We start from the raw sequence: 20,975 nt of genomic DNA, 5'->3' as shown, positions 1-20,975 counted from the left end.
CCCTTTCTTTCAGACATCATCAATTTCTATTATCAAACTTCTACAGAGTTTATAAAATCTCCAGAAGTAACTCAATATTAGAATTCGGCTTTTTTTTTTAATTTGTCTAAGAGACATGGTACCTCCAGAGCCTTGGAAAGAAGTTTTATGAATTTAGACTCATTAATCTTCAGATCTTCCATTTAAAAATTATTTCTCATTTCCTCATGATTGTCCCTTGCTAGTTCCATATAAATTGGAACCAGCCACCAGCATTGTTCATTAATTTTTCCCCTTTAAATGGTCTCTGTTTGCAGACTGTAATGCTAGACTATAAAACAAGATTATTTTTATAAAAGCAAATCCAAGCTTTCTTATGAATCACACTTTGAATCACTCTGTAAGCCTACATCAACTTAAAGCAAAAATTCTCATTAGTCTACTATGGTGAGCCCTGCTAACTTACATACTCAATCATAAATGTATTCATAGTATGCAAGTAGTCCAAGACTCTTGACATTTGTACAAAAATATCTCTACCTGGAGTTATTTACTTCAAAGATGATAGGAACCAGGCATGGGCATCCAAACGTTAAACCTAGCCCCACCACAGAGCTGGAAGTCTGCATGTGACCTATCAATTCAAGTTCTTCCCCTTTTTTCCTGGAAGAGAATTATTTAAATTCTCTTAGGTATTTTTGATTTATATATTTAACCCTTAAAGCATAGAGAAGTAGAATAGCCTTTGTTAAACATTCTTGATGGGCTAAGGTCCCTTCCAGGTTTGAAACTCTCTGATTCTATCAACCTGAGTATCTGCCTCATCCCTCCGTCAACTTCCCACTTACTAATCCCTCTCTTCCTTCGCAAAAGAACTAACCTCCTCTCAGCTGCTTTACCCCTCCCCAGCTGTCATTCCTCCTTTTTCCCTTCCCCCACCCAGACATCTGCTCTCACTTGCCTTTTTCCCAAATGCCAGTTCCAAGTCAGTCATCCAGTTGGAAATCGCCAGTAAGTGCACATTTCAGAGACTGGGGAGGATCCATCTATCACATCCGCTAACTGAGACAGCCCAGGGTGAGATTTTTTTTCAAATTCCGAGAACAACTTAACATTTCAGGGGACTGATGTCACAAAAGAATCAAGCCCAGTTACTTCTTAGGCTAGTATCCATTTGGGGGTAAAAAATGCTTGTTCCATTGGTAAGCCCAACTTGACTGAGCTCAGTTTCTTCATTCTAAAAATCCCTAAAAACTGCTTACATGAGGGCACATCTTTGCTTCAGCCCAGTTAGTAGGAGTCTTTCACCTAGAACTGGCAAGCGTCTAGAATAACATTGGCAAGCCATTTTACAAAGTCACAAACAAAATCTGAAATTAGATGCCAGACATGCAAAGTTGGTATGTCTAATTTTGTTTTGTTTTTATAACTAACATATTTTAAAACAACATTTTCCTCTGCTTCCTGGCCTTCCTTATTGTGGAATAATAGAACATTTCACTCAAAACCAAAAATAAAACCTTGCTAACTGAATTAGAGAAAGTTCTATCAAAACCTCTTTCTCATACTATAAAGTATGAAGACTTTTTTTATGGTCAATTATATTTCTTTATAACAGATCAGTATATGACAGGTTAAAATAAAAACCTCTCTTTCCCCAATTCCTGTTAAGAGTTAGTTTTCTTTAGTCACGTAGTGCATTTGATGGTCATGAAAAGCTAGGTAAAAAGCTGGGGTATCATGATTGTCTTAACCAGTCAGTCAGTCAATAAAGAAGCAGTTATTAAGCACTGAGGTTACAAAGAAAGGCAAAACAGCTCTTGACCCAAGATGCTAACACTCCACTGGAGAAGATAACGTATAAGTAACTCAGTACATCTGAAATATATGGAATGGCTGAAAGGTCATCTCAGAGGGGAAGGCATTAGCAACTGAGAAGACTGGGAGAAGCCTCCTAAAGAAGGTGGGACTAGAATCTTTATGAAAAGTCAGGGCAATCAAAAGGTGGCAGTGAGGGAGCAGAGCTTTCAAAGGCATGGAGGATAGCCAACATGGAGGCAAGGAGATAGAATGTTGTGTTGGGAGAACTGCAAGCCAGGCAATGTAACTGAGCAGTAGAGTACGTGAAGGGGGTAGGGGGAGCAGTGGGTGAAAGGTCATTGTAAGAAGACTAGCAAGGTAGGAAGGGGCCAGGATATAAAGAGCTTTACAGGCCAAGCAAAGGAGGCAGATGTTTCATCCTGGTGGTAAAGCAAGGTTTTTGTTTGTAGAGCTGGAAGTGAAGTGATATTGAGGATATTTGTGCCAAGGATTTGCCACCTAATTATTTCAGCAGTTACTAAGTCATGTTGTGTTTGACTTTTTTTGCCTTTAACTCAACCACAAAATAACAGTAAGGCTGACTTAGGCTATAAGATTGTTTTAGGGTAACTTACCTTGAGATGATCATTAGAATTTTCTTCTATGTAAAGCAATAATGCTTATGCCTTCTTCTACTAGCAGCAGAATGAATACTAGTTGAAGCTGAGAAAAATTAGATTAAAAATTCATCCAATTAGGCACCTGCTGTGTAGAAAGCACTAGAATAGAAACCAGGCCTTTACATACTTGAAAATGGTAACTCATCATTGATCGTCGCTTTAGAACCGGAAGGTACGTTAGAGGCTAGGCAGTCCATCTTCTTTATTTGACCAGTGATGAAGTTGATGCACAGTGAGGTTAAGTGACTGCAAAGTGGAACAGCTAGTAAGTGACTGAAGTGAGATTTGAACCCTGGTCTTCTTGACTCCAAGGGCAGTGCCCCCTTCACCACATCATGCTGTCTCTGCTTGTTCAGTTCTCGTTCATTGCAAAGGGACTCAAAGCCATTGCTGATAATGATGTGATGAGACAAGACTGGTTTGTTTTTTCACCATTTAGTCATAAATAGTCACAACCATACCAAGTGCCTGTCATTGAACAGATCAGAATACATCCTGCTCATTAAAATTTGGGAAATTTTATATACCAGAATCTTGATTTTGAATTTGTATTTCCTCTTTAGAAAATATGGAGTAATAGGATATATAGTACAACTTCAAAAGGCGAATTCATGTTGGAAAAGCTCATACTTCCCCTTGGAAGGGATCAGAAAGAAACTCTAGCCCTTTTGCAAGATTCCTATTAAGTTCTTGCTTGTAAGATTTTTTCTAATATCTCCAGTATTATTATCTCAATTTTACTGTCTTTTTTTTTTTGGCAAGGCAATGGGGTGAAATGACTTGCCCAGGGTCAAACAGCTAGTAAGTGTCAAGTGTCTGAGGTCGGATTTGAACTCAGGTCTTCCTGAATCCAGAGCCAGTGCTCAATCCATTGCACCATCTAGCTGCCCCATTTTACTGTCATTCTTAATGGTGGTTCACAATGTGGTTCACATCCCACCTCTGACACTTAATTTCTCTGTTTGACTAACCCAGGGCAAGCCATCTCACCTCTCCCAGCTTCAGGAAAATCCTCAGCTTATTGAAGACTTGCAATGGCAACTTACACTAAGTTGGTGGGGGAGGGGGACTTCCCATGTAGGAGTTTCTCATTGTATCTGCAATACTTAAACAGTTATGATTTCTGACAGGACAATCAATTATAAATCATAAAAGACACTTTTGCTGTGTAGTGAGGTTTTTTTCCTCAGTGCATTCTCTATCATCTAAAGTTTGTGTAAGCTTTATTTAAGTAGAATTTTATTTTCTACTCAGAATACATGTAAAAATTCAGATGCTTTCAGATGCTAAATATTTCTCATAGTCTCTTTTTTACATTTACTTCAAAGGTTTCCTTCAAACTACAGCTGATGAGTTTTGCTTTTACCACGCAAGAAAAGATGGTGGGTTGTGCTTTCCAGATTTTCCAAGAAAACAAGTGAGAGGCCCAACATCTAACTATTTGGACCAGATGGAAGAATATGACAAAGTGGACGAGATCAGCAGGTTCATAAAGATAAATGCTGTTTAATCTTAAAAAAACTGACAAATCTTTGTGGTTTTGACAGTGAATCAACTCAGTCTGTGCTTATGCTCTGCAGCTGTGTCCTCCAGATGTTTTCTTCTTCTGCTAGTTTGCTATCTTAAAAATCACATTAGCGTAAATGCCTTTTTAATATTTAGGCTACTAATCATGTGTTCTAAGTTGGCTTCTCTCTGATTCATATATATATATATATATATGTATATGTATATATATATATGTATATATATATATACATATACATATATATATTTCATGGGTATAGTTTTACACTTGTATTTCATTGTTGAACTATTCAGTATAATTTATTTAGAATTAACAAAGCATTTCTTTGTGAAGGCAGTCTTCTCTGATACTTTTTTAATTAAGTTTTATTATTATGAATTGAACTAGCTTTAGTAAGCCTTGCTAAAAACTAAACTGGCAACTTAGAGAAACTTTAAAATATATTTGGGCTACCTTTGCTGACATCCCCCTTATTCTGCTCTCTGATATAAAACTCCTTTGCTTTTTAAAAAATTGGTTTACCTGCCATATTGTGACTCTGTACAATAGCCTTTTACCACCCTCCAAACACTGGTTCCAAGAGAACTGTGTCTTGAAAAAGGTGTGAGGTGTTGCATCTCTGCTCCCTCCATCCCCTCAAAAAAAAAAAACTGACTAGTTTTCTTTAATTTGTCTAGAAAGCACAAACACAGCTGCTTCTGTGCCCAGGAAATTGTGAGTGGGTTGAGGCAGCCTGTTGGAGCCCTCCACTGTGGAGATGGGTCCCATCGTCTCTTCATCCTTGAAAAGGAAGGCTATGTGAAGATATTCACCCCAGAAGGAGAAATTATCAAGGAGCCTTTTCTGGACATACACAAACTTGTTCAGAGTGGAATAAAGGTTGGTGTTCTCTTCGTTGTTTTATATATGTATATATATAATATATATATATTTTGTGCCACCTCTTCCTAGTTTTGTTTCTTTGTTAAGATTTATCTTCTCAACTAGCACTGTTTCCAAAGGGGGAAAAGAGAGAGAGAAGAGGGAGAATTGTGGCTATTTTAGGAGAAAATAGTGAAGACGGGAAGGGAAGAGAAACTAAGTCATGTAACTGACATGAGAGGAGGTTGCTGAGCTGTCTGGGTTGTTTGGTGGTTAGTGGGAAAATCCCCAGGCAGATAGTTTTGCTGTTTTTCTATCCCTATAGTGGATATACTTTTTTACATGAGTTTCCTAATGCTTGTAATAAATGCTACATAGCAGGCTGTATGACTAACTAGCTGTCCCTCAGAGTCAATCACAGTTGGTGCTGTCAATACCAACCACGGTGCACCATGACTATTAAAACCCATAGTATCTGAACTGATGATTTCAAATGCAAAGGACAATTGTACACGATCAAGTATGAGACATTTACATCTGTATTTCTCAGAAAATGAGTAAGTACTTCTGGCTATTTAAGCAATTGTGTAGCATTCTTCGAGTTCTCCATTTTTAGATGAAGTGATCAGAACCACTTCATGAGCGTGTCCTCTCATCATGCTATCATAGGTAAGGTACGCATAGACTTCTTTACCCTGAGCTAAGTAAACCAAGAGCGTTGCCTAATCTGGACCATTTTTAGGCCCTTAATTTCCACCACTCTAAACATTTTAAGTTTTCTGTTATGTTATACAGTAGTACATTCCCCACAATATGCTTTCTTCAAGTAAGATGTCTGCTTTGTTTTATAGTTGGATCCATTTACAACGAGAAAAGTTAATTCTAGTTCCAGATCTAGGATGATACCCTCCTAATTAAAAGCAAAAAACTGGAAACCTTAAGATATTGTGTATGTGTGTATGTATGTACACACATGTGTGTATGTGTGTGTGTTTGTGTGTGTGTAAATAAAAGCCTATTCCTAACATGAGGTATACCTGTGGAAAATGCAACAATAAAATATTCGAGCTCGGTGGAGATTACTTATGAAGTTCGTTAGAACTCAAAATCTCATTTTCTGATTCGTACTTTGATAATCTGTCCAAAGAATGTCCATCTTTTTAAACAGTTTTCTTCAAAACTAGTTGATCTTTCTAAGTAGATAGTTTTCTACTTGAATTAAGTGTTTACTTGTTTCTGAAGCGTGGTAGCACCACAGATATGAATTTAAAAGTTTAAAGTGTATAAAAATAACAAAAGTTTGAGTAATCTAGGGGATTAGTTATAATGTATCTTAAAATCTGAGCTTTGAGCCTTCCAGACCTCAGTTTAGCATAGGTAAAGAAGACACATAGGCTTTTCTATTTGAACAAAGTTGAAGATTGAAATGTTTAGAATCTTTAATGCACTGGTCTATGCCCCAGCTATTTGACTTATTTACCTGGGACTATATTCCCTGAATTATAGATATAGATCAGAGGAGGAGCATGGCTTGGTAGTGTCAGATTTTGATAGAGAAGCTAACATAGTCACGTGCTAATGTCATCACTGCTGGCCTCATGGCATTGAAACCTAACATCAACTCACTGCTTTCCCAGCCTACCTACCCCCCACAGACACTTGTGTACTCATGTATTGGATTCATGCATAATGTTTATGATTAATACCATAAATTGTTGCCATAAAATTATAGAGCTGGTAGGGACTTAAAGTATTCTTCAAGCCAACTCTTTCATTTTATGTCTGAGCAGACTGAAGTCGAAGGAAGCTAAATGGATTGCCCAAGGTCACATAGCTAAGTAAGGGACAGAGGCAGCATTTGAACCCAGGTTTTCAGACTCAAGAATTGAAACCTTTCCCATATAACAAATTATGTTATCAATCCTTGAGGTTTAACTTTAATTACTCTAACTTTGGGTGTTTTCTTTGATATATTTCAAGCTTTCAGCCTTTCTTTTATAAATATAAAAAGAAATGGTCCCCTTGAATTATAAAAATAGCTAAAGGACATGTTTGTGTGTGCATTCTCAATTCCATTGTTTTCTAGCTTTTGAAGCACAAAAGGATGCATTTTCTAAATAAAACCTCTACTAAATTTATTGACAGAGTATATACAATAGTACCTGCAGCATTTTAAAAATTTCTATGTAATAAGATACAAAGGGTACTTTTCAACCACCAAATTATTACATGGACTCGGTAATATGCCATGGAGAATTGCAATTAGAAAGGGGCAATTAGGTAGCACAGTGGATAGAGCTCCAGCCTTGAAGACAGGAGGACCTGAGTTCAAATCTGACCTCAGACAATTGATACTTACTAGCTGTGTGACCCTGGGCAAGTTGCTTAACCCCAATTGCCTCACAAAAAAAAAAAAGAATTGCAATTAAGCTAGTGCAACTGGGGCTTTGTGCTAGGGTGCGAGAATTTAGAGGCATTGATAATATTTGTATTCCTTTAGCAAAGGGCAATAACTAGGCATTTCTAGGGGGTAAGTCCACAAAATGCTGTGGTTTAAATACAAATGGCACAAATCAAACTTAGAAGAATTTGTTTAAAAATAGATCATGCTTCGTCCTTTTTCTCCTCCACTGTAACACTCTTCCAAAGTCCCAGGGTCTCTCTCCTCTTTCTTGCCCGATGCACTATGATTCATCTTGCTCATCTAGTTCTGTATGGAATTCATGTCGGTGTAAGTTCATTCAGTCCCTATAAGAGCCTTTCTTCAAGTAGAGAATCTCCACATTGGCAAGTCCCCCAAACCGTACTACTTGGCATACAGTAAAATTAGATGAGATCAGATATAAGGAGGAAAGTCCCCATGAGAGGAGTTATTAAAATATGAAGCTGACTACCAAGAGAGTTTATGGAATTTCTTCCTCTAGCAATCTTTAAAGAATATAAGAATAGACAACTATTTCCTCTCTGAAATGTACCTGCTAGGTGACAAGGGGCTGGACTTGGTGACCTTTCAAAATTTCTCACTCTATGAATCTTTATTTCTACTTCAGTGGAATAGCCATGGGCAAAGTATTTTATCATTTATGGGAACTGAACACCTGCTAACTCCCTGACTCTGTCTTTACTGAGGCTAAGAAATGCTATGGGAAGATTTAAAAGACAAACAAAATCATCTCCCATTGCTGTCACCTGAACTGGGGAAAGAACTTCCTATTCTAGGCTGTTGACTCGTTATTCTTCATGTGTAGAATATAGGAGTCGCAGGTAAGAATATGGAGGAGAAGCAGAAAGAACCAATGATTTGTTGGTGTTGGGAAATAAGTTCTATTGAATGAAGACTCTCTCAATAAAGTCTATGTCATGTATATTTTGGTCACCGTTTTAAAAGATATGGAAGTGTCTGTTTTAAATTTGGCATTTCAGAAAGTGGTGAGCTTTGTAGAGTCTAGAAACTGAGTCACAACCTAACACCATTTCCTGGAGATCTTTGAGATGAGCTCTGCTAGCTTATGCCAAAGCCCTCAGCTTACAGATGGGGTGCTAGAAGACTTTAGAAGACTAAACCTACTCTTCAGGGACCTGAAAAAAGGTAGATAGATAGATAGATAGATAGATAGATAGATAGATAGATAGATAGATAGATAGATAGATAGATAGATAGATAGGCAAACATGGTAAAGCAGATAAGTTGTGGGGGAGGCATCAGGTAGACCTGGGTCCAGATCTTACCTCTGGTATTTTTTTAGCTCTTTGACCTGGAACAATTCACTTAACTTCTCAGAGACTCAAGGAATTTCCTAAGACTTTTTCTACTAAGTTGTATATGGGTGTGTGCTTAGATAGAGGAACTTTGCCATGCTGAGAAAATCATAGATCCTTTGCACATTTATGAAGAGATAATTTTCTTTTTCCTTCCTTCCTTCCTTTCATTCTGTTGTTCTTCCTTTCATTCATTCTATCTTTCTTTCTTTTTTTCTTCTTATTGCCAGTGGGAGATATGCAGGCATTCTGTCTCTCAGAGAAAGTATCTTCCCTCAAGCTCCTGGTGATCCAAAATTTTAAATTGTTCAAGTATAATCTGTTGGGATATTCTAGAAACTCTGTTTTCCCAGAAGTCTTTTGAAAAGATCTATACAAGGCTCTGGTCAGTGTGAACCCTCACCTGTGGGGCTTCTGTATTGTCATCTGATGACAGGTGACTGGTTATTACTATAGCATTCACCCAGTTGTTTTTCATAGAGTTTTGTATATACATATATCATATATACATATATGTGAAAAAATAACTATGTACATATATGTGTGTATCTATCTATATACACATACATATCTTATCCACTAGCTTGCTTTGAGTGACCAGACTCTGGCAGCCTAACACTCTTGGCATAGATAGCTTTAAAAAAAAAGATGTAAATTAACAAATAGCTTTTTAATATCTGAAAATTGCTAATTAGTTTGTCTATTAATCTGACCCATACTGTTTATGAAATCAGACAGCAGAACTAAAATGCATGTTATGATAAGAATAATTACTTTCTGGCATGTAGGATAAAATTATTCCTGTGTATTTTTTTTGTTTTTTGGGTTTTTTTACCATTAAAAACCTTTTTCATACCAACCCTGTTTGGCATTTCACGTCAGTTCCTGTAAAAGCTGGAAAGGACTCCTGGGTGGTATTTTAATGGAATTTCCTGATGCGTCTCTTTGAATGGCTGACTGTACTGGAGTCGAAAGCTAGCCTAAGCTTGGCATGCATGCAAAAGTGGATACAAGTCTGCACCTGTCACCTGCATTCGAGAAGCTAATGAGCACATTTTTTTCACCCTCAGTGATCGTGAGCAATCGGAGGATGGATGCACTAGCTCACATCCTTGCCCTTTCAGGCAGATCATGCAACAGACAAAACTGAAAGATGTGTCTGTCATTGGCACAAGTGTCATTGGACTCCTAGCTATCCCTCTCCATCGACACAGATCCCCATTTCAAAAGATGCTTTTTGAAGCAGCCCATTTACCCTGGAAAGGAGAAGACATATGTCTGAAAGCTGCTGATTGTCCGGGTGATTGCACACATTGAAGCCAGTCTCTGGCGATATGGCAGTCAGGGTGACCCAGAGTCATGGGAGCATGTGGAGGAGAGCTCTTTTTGTGCACAGGAGCAAGCCCTTACAGGGCAGTCTCTTGTCTCACATGCTTGTAATCACATAAGTGACTGAGCGTCACAAGTTTGGTGAAATCTAAGTGCTCATCAATCCACAGAGCATGAAGGCACAGTAAACGTTTCAGAAGCTTACACCACAAACTAGCTTATTCACATTTCCCCTGACTATAAAGTGCTGACTCAGTAGAGAATGAAATGTGAATGATTCTTTGGTGAAGGATCAGAATTTGAAGAGTAAGCAATAAGCCATTGATTCTTATTGGCATCACCACATTTATGATTGTGATTGGATTAGGTGATCTCTTATGAAATATAATTCAGTCCATTCTGCAGATTGGAAAGGGAGGGCAAAAATCTCTACTTTCGTTTGAATAGTTCAAGAAGGCTTGAACTAATATAACTTCTAAGTTATAAAAACTGAGAATATAAAATCCAATAATAAGAAGAAAAATTAGCAAGCTAAATGTAATGAAGATATCTGATGAGATATGTGTGTGTGTGTGTGTGTGTGTGTGTGCGCGCACATACACATATATATTAGTAAATCTCAGCTTAATGACAAGAACTTCAAGGGTGGACATAACATCTAACTAACATATACAACATCATTGTACTCCTCTTTTTTAGTCATAAAACCTTCCAACTCATGTGTGTGTGTGTGTGTGTGTGTGTGTGTGTGTGTGTTAAAATTATACGTGTTACCAATTACACGGGCTTGGAATGTAGTAAACTGTGAATCTCCAAGCAAAAATGTTGAATATTCACTATGTTCTTTTCACATTCAACAAATATGTAAGTGCCTACTATGTGCAAGGCACTGATATCAAGGAATTTGTAATATGATAAAAATGGAGAATGGACCTATGATTTTACTGGTATTGGAAATTCCTTCTACCATTGTAGGCTGTCAGCTTCACTGCAGTTTATAGTCTTAGGAAGTTGCCTAGAGCATGGAGATATTAAGTGCTTTTCCCATGGTCCCACAGAGAGGGAGCCCAGGTCTTCCTGCTTTGGAGGCCAACTTTCTATCCACTCTTCCATGCTGCCTCTCATCTGATCTTTTGGGGGTGGGGAGAGGGGAGCAAAACCTTTATACACAAATAACTATGGTATAAGGGAGTGATATGTAAAGGGGCTGTCCAGGCAAAATTCTATGAGTAATTTGAAGGCAAGATCGCTTATAACTTGGGGAAAAATAGGGAAAAATGTATGTCAGGAAAGGCTTTTTACAGGTGGTGATGCCTGAGTTGGGTCTTGGAAGGAAGGGAAGGATTTAAGCAGGCAAAAGATGGCAGGCAGGAATGTGAAATACAGTATTATTTTTTATTTTAATAAATAATAATATTAGCTATTGTTAATATAGCATTTTTGAGAATTACAAATATACTTGTAAGTAGTAGAAGCAAGGATTATATCAGAGCTGCCCAAAGCTTCGGATGAGTAAAGAGGAAAGAATTACGATTGGTTGAAGGAAAAATGTGTCATTTACGAGGGAGAACTCAACACTTTGAAGTGAGTCTATTAATTTATACTGCCTGGCATTCAATAAACACAGAAAGTGGGGAAGCCAGACTCTGCATTGTATTGACCATCTTTAGTCCTGGAGAAGAAATAAAGATGCACCTATCTCCTTCTCTTGGAGGGATAGGGTACTTGGGTTGCAGAGTACTGTATAGTATATGGCAACTGGGTCATTTGGTTTAACTTAACTATTCTTCTTTGTTACAAAGGAAGGGTGGGTGGCAAGACATTTTTTAAATGAAAGGAATCAATAAAACACTAATTATAAAATTAAAAACATAGGATTTCAGACTAGATAATCTCAAAATTCCCTTCTAGTAATGACTCTGTGGATTGTAAATTATAATTTCTAAAGTTTTATTGATGTTTTTGTTTCATATCTTAGATGTTTCCTGTTATGTCCTTTCCTCCCATACCCTGAATCTGACCTTATAGTAAAGAAAACAATTAAGAAAACCTACTTTAAGTGCCTACTAAGTGCCAGGCCACAGCTGGGAATGACATTCATGAACCACAGTTTACTTAGCCTTTACCCAACTGATGGGCATTGACTTAGCTCCTATGTATTTTAGTGTTGTTTTCACTTAGGTTATTATAGTTATAGTGTATATTGTTCTCCTGATTTTATTTTCTCTGCTCCTCATATGTCAGGAACACCATGTCCATTCATGTAAGGCTTGTTCAACATCATAAATTCCCACCTTCTCTACCAAGAAGAGGAAGCAATGTTTGATTTTATGTCTTCTTGAAACAGTACTGCTGATTATTGCCTTAATTAGTTATGTCTTTTAAAGATAGAATTTGAGGATGTCTGTTTTTATATCATTTGATATTTATTTGTTTTCTTGATATTTCATTTTTATATCACCTAAATTTATTCCCCATGTCCCTTTTGTTCCCCACTATCAAAGAGTCATTCCCTATCAAAAATTATTTATTGAAAAAGAGACAGGGAGGGGCAGCTAGCTGGCACAGTGGATGGAGCACCAGCCCTGGATTCAGGAGGACCTGAGTTCAAATCCGGCCTCAGACACATAACACTTACTAGCTGTGTGACCCTGGGCAAGTCACTTAACCCCATTGCGTAAAATAACCAAAAAAAAAAAAAAGAGAGAGAGAGAGAGACGAGGGGGGGGGAAATTAGCAAAACCAATTAATACATCAAAAAATCTGCCATTCTATGCAGTGTCCACACCTATGGATCCTCTACTTCTGACTTCTCATATCTCTTCTTTAGGACCAAGGTTATTCTTTATCATTTTGGAAACTTCATTTTCCATTGCTTTGTAGTTGTTCTTTCCATTTACATGGTCATAGACATTGTGTATATTGTTTTCCTGGCTCTGTTTGTCTCACTTTGTGTCAGTTGATAGAAGTTTTTCTGTCCTTCTCTGTTACGATAATGATCCTCATTTATTACACCATGAAAATAGTCAATAAATGTTTTAAAGTGTCTACTATGTACTAGGCCACAGCTAGGAATGACAGATGACATTCATGAACCACGATTTACTTAGCCCTTCCCCAGCTGATGGGCATTGACTTAGCTCCTATATATTTTAGTATTATTTTCATTTAGGTTATTCTAGTTGTCATGTAATATTGTTCATCTAATTTTGCTTTCTCCGCTCTTTATCTGGTCATATAAGACTTCTTTTGTTTATTTGAACCCCTCATGTTTATCAATTCTTCTAATGCAATAATTTGGTATTTGTTGGAAGATGTATGGTTTACTCGTTTTTGTGCAGTAATGATATCAAGATTACCATGTAATTAGATTGATAGACATTTTTGAATGTATCAAAATTTAAAACTACAATTATTATATGTGTGCATGTGTGTACACACATACACACACACATGATTTATTAAGGTATATTACTGCTGTGGGATGGACCTCAGAGGTCATCTCTTTAACACACACACACACACACACACACACACACACACACACACACACACTTTATGAATGAGGAAATAGAGGCTTGAAAAGGTCAAGTTTATTGCCTAAGATCACACAAGTGATAAGTAAGTGGGATTTGACCCCAGTTCTAATGATAGCACATCCCTCGATCTTTCCACCACATGCATCACAAAAGGGAAATGTACCAACAATGAAAATTGAGAAGACTATTTTTACCCACTGAGAAAGCACTGTAAGTATTAGAGAATTTTGCTTCAAACTTAATAAAATTTGGTGCCATATACACTCTTTTGATCTGGAGCTGTGATTTCATCAGTGTCATTCAGTGTCATAAACTCTCCCCAATGAGGAAACACCCTCTGCCAATGCAGATGGCAGTTCAAGAGTTGCCTCAGATATTGAGAATTTAAATGACTTATCCAAGATGAGATAATCAGAGGCTGGACTTGGAGTTGGGAAGACCTGGATTCAAGGCTGTCACTCCATTCGTTATGCCATGATGCCTCAACAATATTACTAAATGAAGGATGTCCCAAAAGTCTTAGCTTAGTTTTAAGCTATTAAATTTTAAGGCTTTAATTCAAGGCTTTTCTTTTTTAAGATATTAAATTACACGGGGTGTCCCAAAAATCTTAGTGCAGACTTGAAGCCTTAAGAGTTTAAATATTTTGGACCTGTGATTTCATCAGTGTGGAGACTTTCCAGTATGGCACCCATCTCAGCAACACAGACCAGCCAGTCACGTACCCCATGGTTACACAGTTTGGATGCTTTGGAGGAGGGTCTTGATCTTAAGGCTCCCTAACTGGCAAAATAATTGCTTAAATAGCTTAAAACTGAACTAAGACTTCTAAGGAATACGAAGATTTGTTGGGTTAGGGGTGGGGAGGTAAGAAAGAAAATGTCAGTGAAATGATATTGATGATATTAAGAGCCTATATAAGATTCAGTGACCTCAGCCACCTTCTGCTTCCACCTCAGGCTCCATACTCCTTTTCTGGTCACATTCTATTGGCTTAACATTTTATAGAAAGTTTTCTAAATCTTAAGCTACATCTATTCTTTAGATTCTTCCTAATTTTTTTTTCCCAAAAAGCCATGAAAGAACAACCCCCAAAAAACCCCAACCCCTTTTTTTGGTGATTCTGTAGCTTTGAAGTTTAATGTCTTTGTATCATTTTTAACACTTTTAGCTTTTAACATGCTTTTTTGCTTTATTAAATTGCTTTAATACAATTCATTTTCCTTTTTTTTTCCAATGAAAATTTAGCTAAATTCATAGGAAATTTGTAAGTACAAATGTGCTTCCTTCCAATGTTGGAATGATGTTTGCTCTGATTTTAAATATTCATCATAGAGGGAGTAGTCAAAGCACCTTAATTTGGGCATAGAAACTGCATTGTAATTAAAGGATTATGTTGGATCATCACCTATAGAAGCAGCTACAGTCTGGAGCACTTAAAATAAGTCCTTTTAAAATAGGATCATTGGTTATAGGATAAAGGTTACCTTCAGGCCTTCTCATTAAAATGGGCTTTGCAAAATAATGTGCAAACCACATCAGATAGTGTAACTAGAGATTTAGGTTTGCAAAAGGGTATTCAATGATGGTATCATGGTTAGAGGGAATCAGAAAGATTTAAGGTCATGGCCTGTCTCCAAAGTGTCCTGTGTGACCATGGCCTAACATGAGTTTACATTGCTAAGGAGGGCCTCATACTGGAAAGTCCCCCCAGTGATCAAATCACAGGTCTAGAACAAAAAAAAAAAAGGATGATGATGATGATAATTAAATGATATTATAACAATAATTTAGCTTCCTAGTTTACAAACTACCTTCACATTCATCATCTCTATGTGCTTCCCAGTGTCTCTGGGATATAGACACTAGAAGGGTAATATCCTAATTTAAGAGAGACAGAAACAAGGGCCAGAGTAGCTAACTGTCTTGCCCAAGATTCACACAGAGTTAAGTAAAATGGCACCAGTTGGACTGGAACCCACATCTCCCAACCCGATGCTCTTTCTGTCATAGGGAGTCATCTCATTTTATAGCATCCTTTTCTAAGATAGACTTTCTGATTACATTGCATTCCATTCCATAAACATTTATTAAGCACCTTCTATGTAGAAGAGAAAGTGGAATAATAGGGAATAGCCTGGTGAGCTGGCCTCAGAGTCAGAAAGACTTGGTTCAAGGCTCACTTCTGAAACATACTGACTATGTGACTATGGGCTATGTGACTTTACATCCACTGCCACTGGCATCTTTGGGAGAATCAACTGCAGTCAGAACAAATCTGCATTTGGTATAGGGAGAAAATCATGGGAGCTCCCCACACCAGTAAAATCCCAGGTCTTGTTCAAAAATGGGCAAGGTCCTGTGCTAGGGAGCTTTCTGTTCAATAAACACTTATTCAACACTTACAGTGTTTGAGGTAGCTTGGAATAGAGGACAGAGTGTAGGAAGACCTGGATTCATATTCTGCCTCAGACATTAGCTATGTGATCCTAGGCAAGTCACAACCTCTCTGTGCCTCAGTTTCTTTTTTTTTCCTTTTTTTATTAATTTATTTTGATTTATCAACAATCACTTCCATATGCTTTTGAGTTTAAAATTTTTTCTCTCCCTTCCTCCCCACGACCCTCCCCAAGACAGTGCACAATCTGATATAGGCTATACATATACATTCCTATTAAACATATTTTCACATTAGTGATGTTGTAAGTAAGAATTAGAACCAACAGGAGGAGCCACCAGAAAAAGGAAACAAAACTCAACAGAAGAAAAAAAATAGCAAATAGTATGCATTGATCTGCATTCAAACTCCATAGTTCTTTCTTTGGATGTGGATAGCATTTTCCATCACGAGGCCTTTCGAGGTCTGTTTCTTCATCTGTAAAATGAAGATGGGGGCAGACTCATGGATTCTGAGGTCCCTTCCAGCTCTAAATCTATAATCCTGTGGAAAGACTAGGAAATACAAAAGCAAAAGACTGCCATTAAGAAGCTTCTATTCTACTAGAATGTTCCAGAGGGGTTTCAGGGTAGTTGGAAATACTGTCTGTTATACTTTAAGTGGTGTTCAGGAATTACCATCTTTAAAAGGACACAATAGTTACCTACATGATGAAGTGTCTTTATATTCATTTTTTCCCATCTGGGGTATAGTATGTGTAATATAGAGAGAACTGATATTCTTTATCTAAATATACCCTAAAATATGACCTAATTCCTCCTTGGTCTTTTGCTTTAAAGATCCATAGTAAAGAACAGAACTCTATTGCTTTTCGCTTCATTTATTTAAAATGAAGATGTGCTCATTGCTCTACAAGTCATTTACTTGGTCGAGTAAGAGGAGAGAAAAAGTCCATTTTGAAGCTTGTTCTGAAACAATCTCATTGTTGCCAGCTGTTGAAATGAAATTATTTCATTGGCTTCAGTAGAATAGGGTCCAATGAACCTGAACCTCAGATACAATAAAATATTATGAAATAGGGCCCTTGCGACCAATGAAAAGTTTTATATTTGGCCACAAAATACCTTCTGAAAATAATTTCCTGCCCCCAATATCGAAAAGTTTTCTGCCTTCCTTGTTGAGAAGGATGAAACTCTTTCGTGTTTTTCTGCTAATAAGCATGTTAATACCAACCTCTTATGCTGAAGTATCTTTGATCTCAGAGGATCTCATATTTAAACAAAATGACACATGTCCTCTGGCTATTTCTAGATAGGGAGGCTTCATCTGTTTCAGGAATCCTAAGCCAGCAAAGAGTAGGGGAAATAAAATAGTTTGTAGGTAACAAAATAAACCAGAAGTACAGTTATTGAAAGTGGAAGAAATTTGATGTTGGGGAAAGGAGAAACTATAAAATTAATAAATAATCACTGAATAACTATTGTGAATAAGGCAATAAGCTAATAGCTATGAAATCTTTGAGGAATGTAAAACACTATACTTTACTTTCCATGCACATTAAATCCTTTCTATGAAAGGTCTGTGATGGGTTTCCAATCATGGTAATGTCTTTGTTGATATGAACGCCTGTGCAGCCCAAGTAGACCAAAACTTGGACCTACTCTGTTTTTTAAATTTAACTTTTTTAATTAACCAAAGTTCGTATTTTCTCCCTTCTATCACCCCTCCAACACTCATTGAAAAAGAAAGAAAAACAAAACCCTTGTAAAATATGCATAGTCAAGCAAAACAAATTCCTATGTTGGCCATAGTCAAAAATATATTGGCTCTATGCTTTGCACACAGGTCACCGAACATTGAGCCTAAGGTATCAGTTACTCTCTAAGGCTATATTCAGGCTTGAAACTGACATGATCCAGCTCAGTCTATCATTTTCTCCTTGACACCATCATTCTTTCTGAATCTTTGGAGAATTTTGAAGAAGAAAAGATTGTCTTCAATAAGGCATTGATGCCACCCTAGGGACCGAAATGAGCCAGACTTCTCTGGGTTAGCCATCTCCCTGAAAAAGTCTAACTTGTTGATTGGAGTAGTTTTCTGTCCCCTTAAATTAAAGCCCCTCTGGAGGTAGCATCTCTTATTTCCACATGGGGGCAAGCTTCAAAATGGACTTTTTCTCTCCTCTCACTCGACCAAGTAAATGACTTGTAGAGCAATGAGCATATCTTCATTTTAAATAAATGAAGGGAAAAGCAATAGAGTTCCGTTCTTTACTATGGATCTTTAGAGCAAAAGACCAAGGAGGAATTAGGTCATATTTTAGGGTATATTTAGATAAAGAATATCAGTTCTCTCTATATATTACACATACTATGCCCCAGATGGGAAAAAATGAATATAAAGACACTTCATCATGTATGTAACTATTGTGTCCTTTTAAAGATGGTAATTCCTGAACACCATTTAAAGTATAACAGACAGTATTTCCAACTACCCTGAAACCCCTCTGGAACATTCTAGTAGAATAGAAGCTTCTTAATGGCAGTCTTTTGCTTTTGTATTTCCTAGTCTTTCCACAGGATTATAGATTTAGAGCTGCAAGGTACCTCAGAATCCATGAGTCTGCCCCCACAACCACAATTGAGTAATGTCATAATGTCACATTGGGACTAGCTCAACTACCATCCCATTTCCTCCATTTGCAGAGACAGAAATGCTCTCTTTGGGCTAATAGAATTTAAAATAAAAAGGTCAAATGCCTGCTTTGACTTCAGAAGGACATCCACTGTCAGAGTCACTCTTTCAGGCTGAGTTAGGGGTATAAACAGGTATAGTCTCATTTCTCTGTTTTCATGATAACATCCAGGAACATTTTTTTAAGCCACAATCATTCTGCTTGCTCATGGAAGCTTAATGACAAGAGCAAGTGTTTAAGGTTTAAGATAAATAGCGTAATAAGTTGTCAAAGATCCACTTTATACATGACATAATGGAATCTGCTCTCTTCTAACTATATTCAGTTGCAAATTTGGTAAGATGTTTACAGAAAACCCAAGTACAGGATTTTTTAGATGCCTGTTTTCAAACTATATTTTTTAAGTTTCTTGTTTAATTTTTGCCCCTTTATTCCATCCTAATTAATTTCCTATTGTAGAAAAAATGTAAAATATTATGATTTTTGCTTGGACCTGGAAGGAGGAGAAGAACATAGCCTTTTGCTGTACTTGATGGAGCTAAGCCATAAACACGAACCTTCATTGTTACTTTTATTCTAACTATTGAAATAAAAAGCTCATTGGCAACCTCTACCACATACATTTTTATGAAAAGAATAATCATCAATCAGTTTTATTTTAGTCAGTCATTGAATCAAAGGTTCCAGACCTGGGGTATTCCTACACCTAAGGGATATGAGAAACTTGGTAAGTGGCTTGGAGAATATTTGTCACATAATAATATTATACTATTGAAAACATTATTGAATTATTCCAGAAACCCTGAATTGATTTCCAGTCAATTAAAATTACAAATTTTTGAAATTTTTTTATTTCAAAAAAGTTTTTTTGAAATGAAAAAAGTAATCTCTTTTATTTTTGATCCTTGATGTTTTTTGATGATGATGTTTAATAAATGTTGATTGGTTACTGGGGGTGCCATATGCATGGTGAAGTCCAGAATTTCTGCCCTTTCAAGTTGAATAGGGAGTATATAAAGGTTTACTAAAAAGCCAGGGTACATGGGGACCAAAAAAAGGTTGGGAACCTCTGGAATAAATCAATAGCACAGAGTAGTGGACATAGTATTGGTTTGGGAATTGAGATGCTCAAATCCCAAGTCTGCTACTTAATACCTCTGTGACCCTGGGTAAACCACTTAACCTCTGGGTTTTTTTAATCTGGAAAATGAAAGAATTCAGCTGGATGGTTGCTAAGGTTGCTTCTAGTTCCAAGTTTGTGATCCTAATAGACAAAACAGAGGTGGAGATGAAGGTAGTTCTATCCAGTTTGTGCTAAATCAAACAGGTAGCTTGAAAATGATAGCTGAACAAACTTTTTAGACTCTTTGAACTAGAACTGTCAGAGTAAAAAAAAAAAAAGGTCTTAATTTCAGCCCTAAATTCCTCCTGCGGCAGTTTAAACCCCTTTCAATGGAAACAGCTGTTCAGTGCCATCTCTTCTCATGTTTAAAGACTGTTCATAAATGTCTAGTCAGCCTTTCTCTCTCCAGTCTACCACATTTACCCTCAGTGTCTTTGCTCAGAACCCATTTCTCAAAATCAGAAGCGTTCCAGAGGCCTATTTAATGTAGAAGAATGGGACAATTTAGGAATTATCCAGACTGAAATGAATCTATGTATTGAATTCCCAAAACTTGCACTTCCGTACCCACAAAAATAAAGGGCAACTTTTGGAAGTTCATTGTATTGGCTGCAGAGAAGATTTGAATGGGTTCAGGCATAAAGTTGTCAATTGCAAAGAAACATAAATGGTGACATAAATTGTAGATGGTCATTTGTGAAGCTAATATAATATGAGCTCCTTGAGGACAGAAACCATTTTATTTTTATCAGTATCCCCAGTGCCTAGAGCACAGTGCCTATCACATAGTGGTTACTCAGTAACTACTTGGTAAGTTGAATGGTAGCCATCAATGAATACTGATTGAATGTTAAGACAGGTGTCGATACCATTGTGTCTGTTTGGACCCTCATTGTGAAATACACATTTAGAAAAGTAAGAAGAGTTATACTTGGATTCAAAGTCAGGAGCTAAAATATTTTCAATTCACAGAAACTTATGAAATTAGAATATATCTGCTATTGTCCCTGACCTTTAGAAGAAGTGACTTTTAGTATGGGGTCCATGCTAATGTAACTTGAGGGAGCATCACATCCCTCTGTTTTACAACTCCATTTAGCAAGTACATGTTAGGCACTGACTATGTACAAGGCCCAGTGTGAGGTACTGGGAATATAAAAGCAAAAAGCTCCAGAAGCTCACATTCTCCTGGAGAGAAAGGGAAGCAATATGTATACAGAAAAATAAATTCAAAATAAATGGAAAGTAATTTGGGAGAGAGAACTAACAACTAAGGGAATTAAG

The 20,975-nt window shown here is 37.1% G+C and overlaps 1 protein-coding gene across 1 annotated transcript in view; it reads left to right on the top strand.

Annotated features, from left to right (window-relative positions):
- Positions 1-20,975, top strand: part of HHIP (hedgehog interacting protein) — a 138,861-nt gene that overhangs the window by 12,741 nt on the left and 105,145 nt on the right. Inside the window, exons 3-4 of the mRNA XM_020989835.2 lie at positions 3,788-3,944; positions 4,665-4,866. Of these exons, the coding sequence (XP_020845494.1) occupies positions 3,788-3,944; positions 4,665-4,866 (359 nt within the window). The remainder of the gene's footprint in view (positions 1-3,787; positions 3,945-4,664; positions 4,867-20,975) is intronic.

The sequence above is a fragment of the Phascolarctos cinereus genome, unplaced genomic scaffold (genome assembly GCF_003287225.1).
Source record: "Phascolarctos cinereus isolate Bilbo 61053 unplaced genomic scaffold, phaCin_HiC Scaffold_9;HRSCAF=440, whole genome shotgun sequence".
NCBI lineage: Eukaryota > Metazoa > Chordata > Mammalia > Diprotodontia > Phascolarctidae > Phascolarctos > Phascolarctos cinereus.
This window is presented reverse-complemented; position numbering and strand designations above follow the sequence as displayed.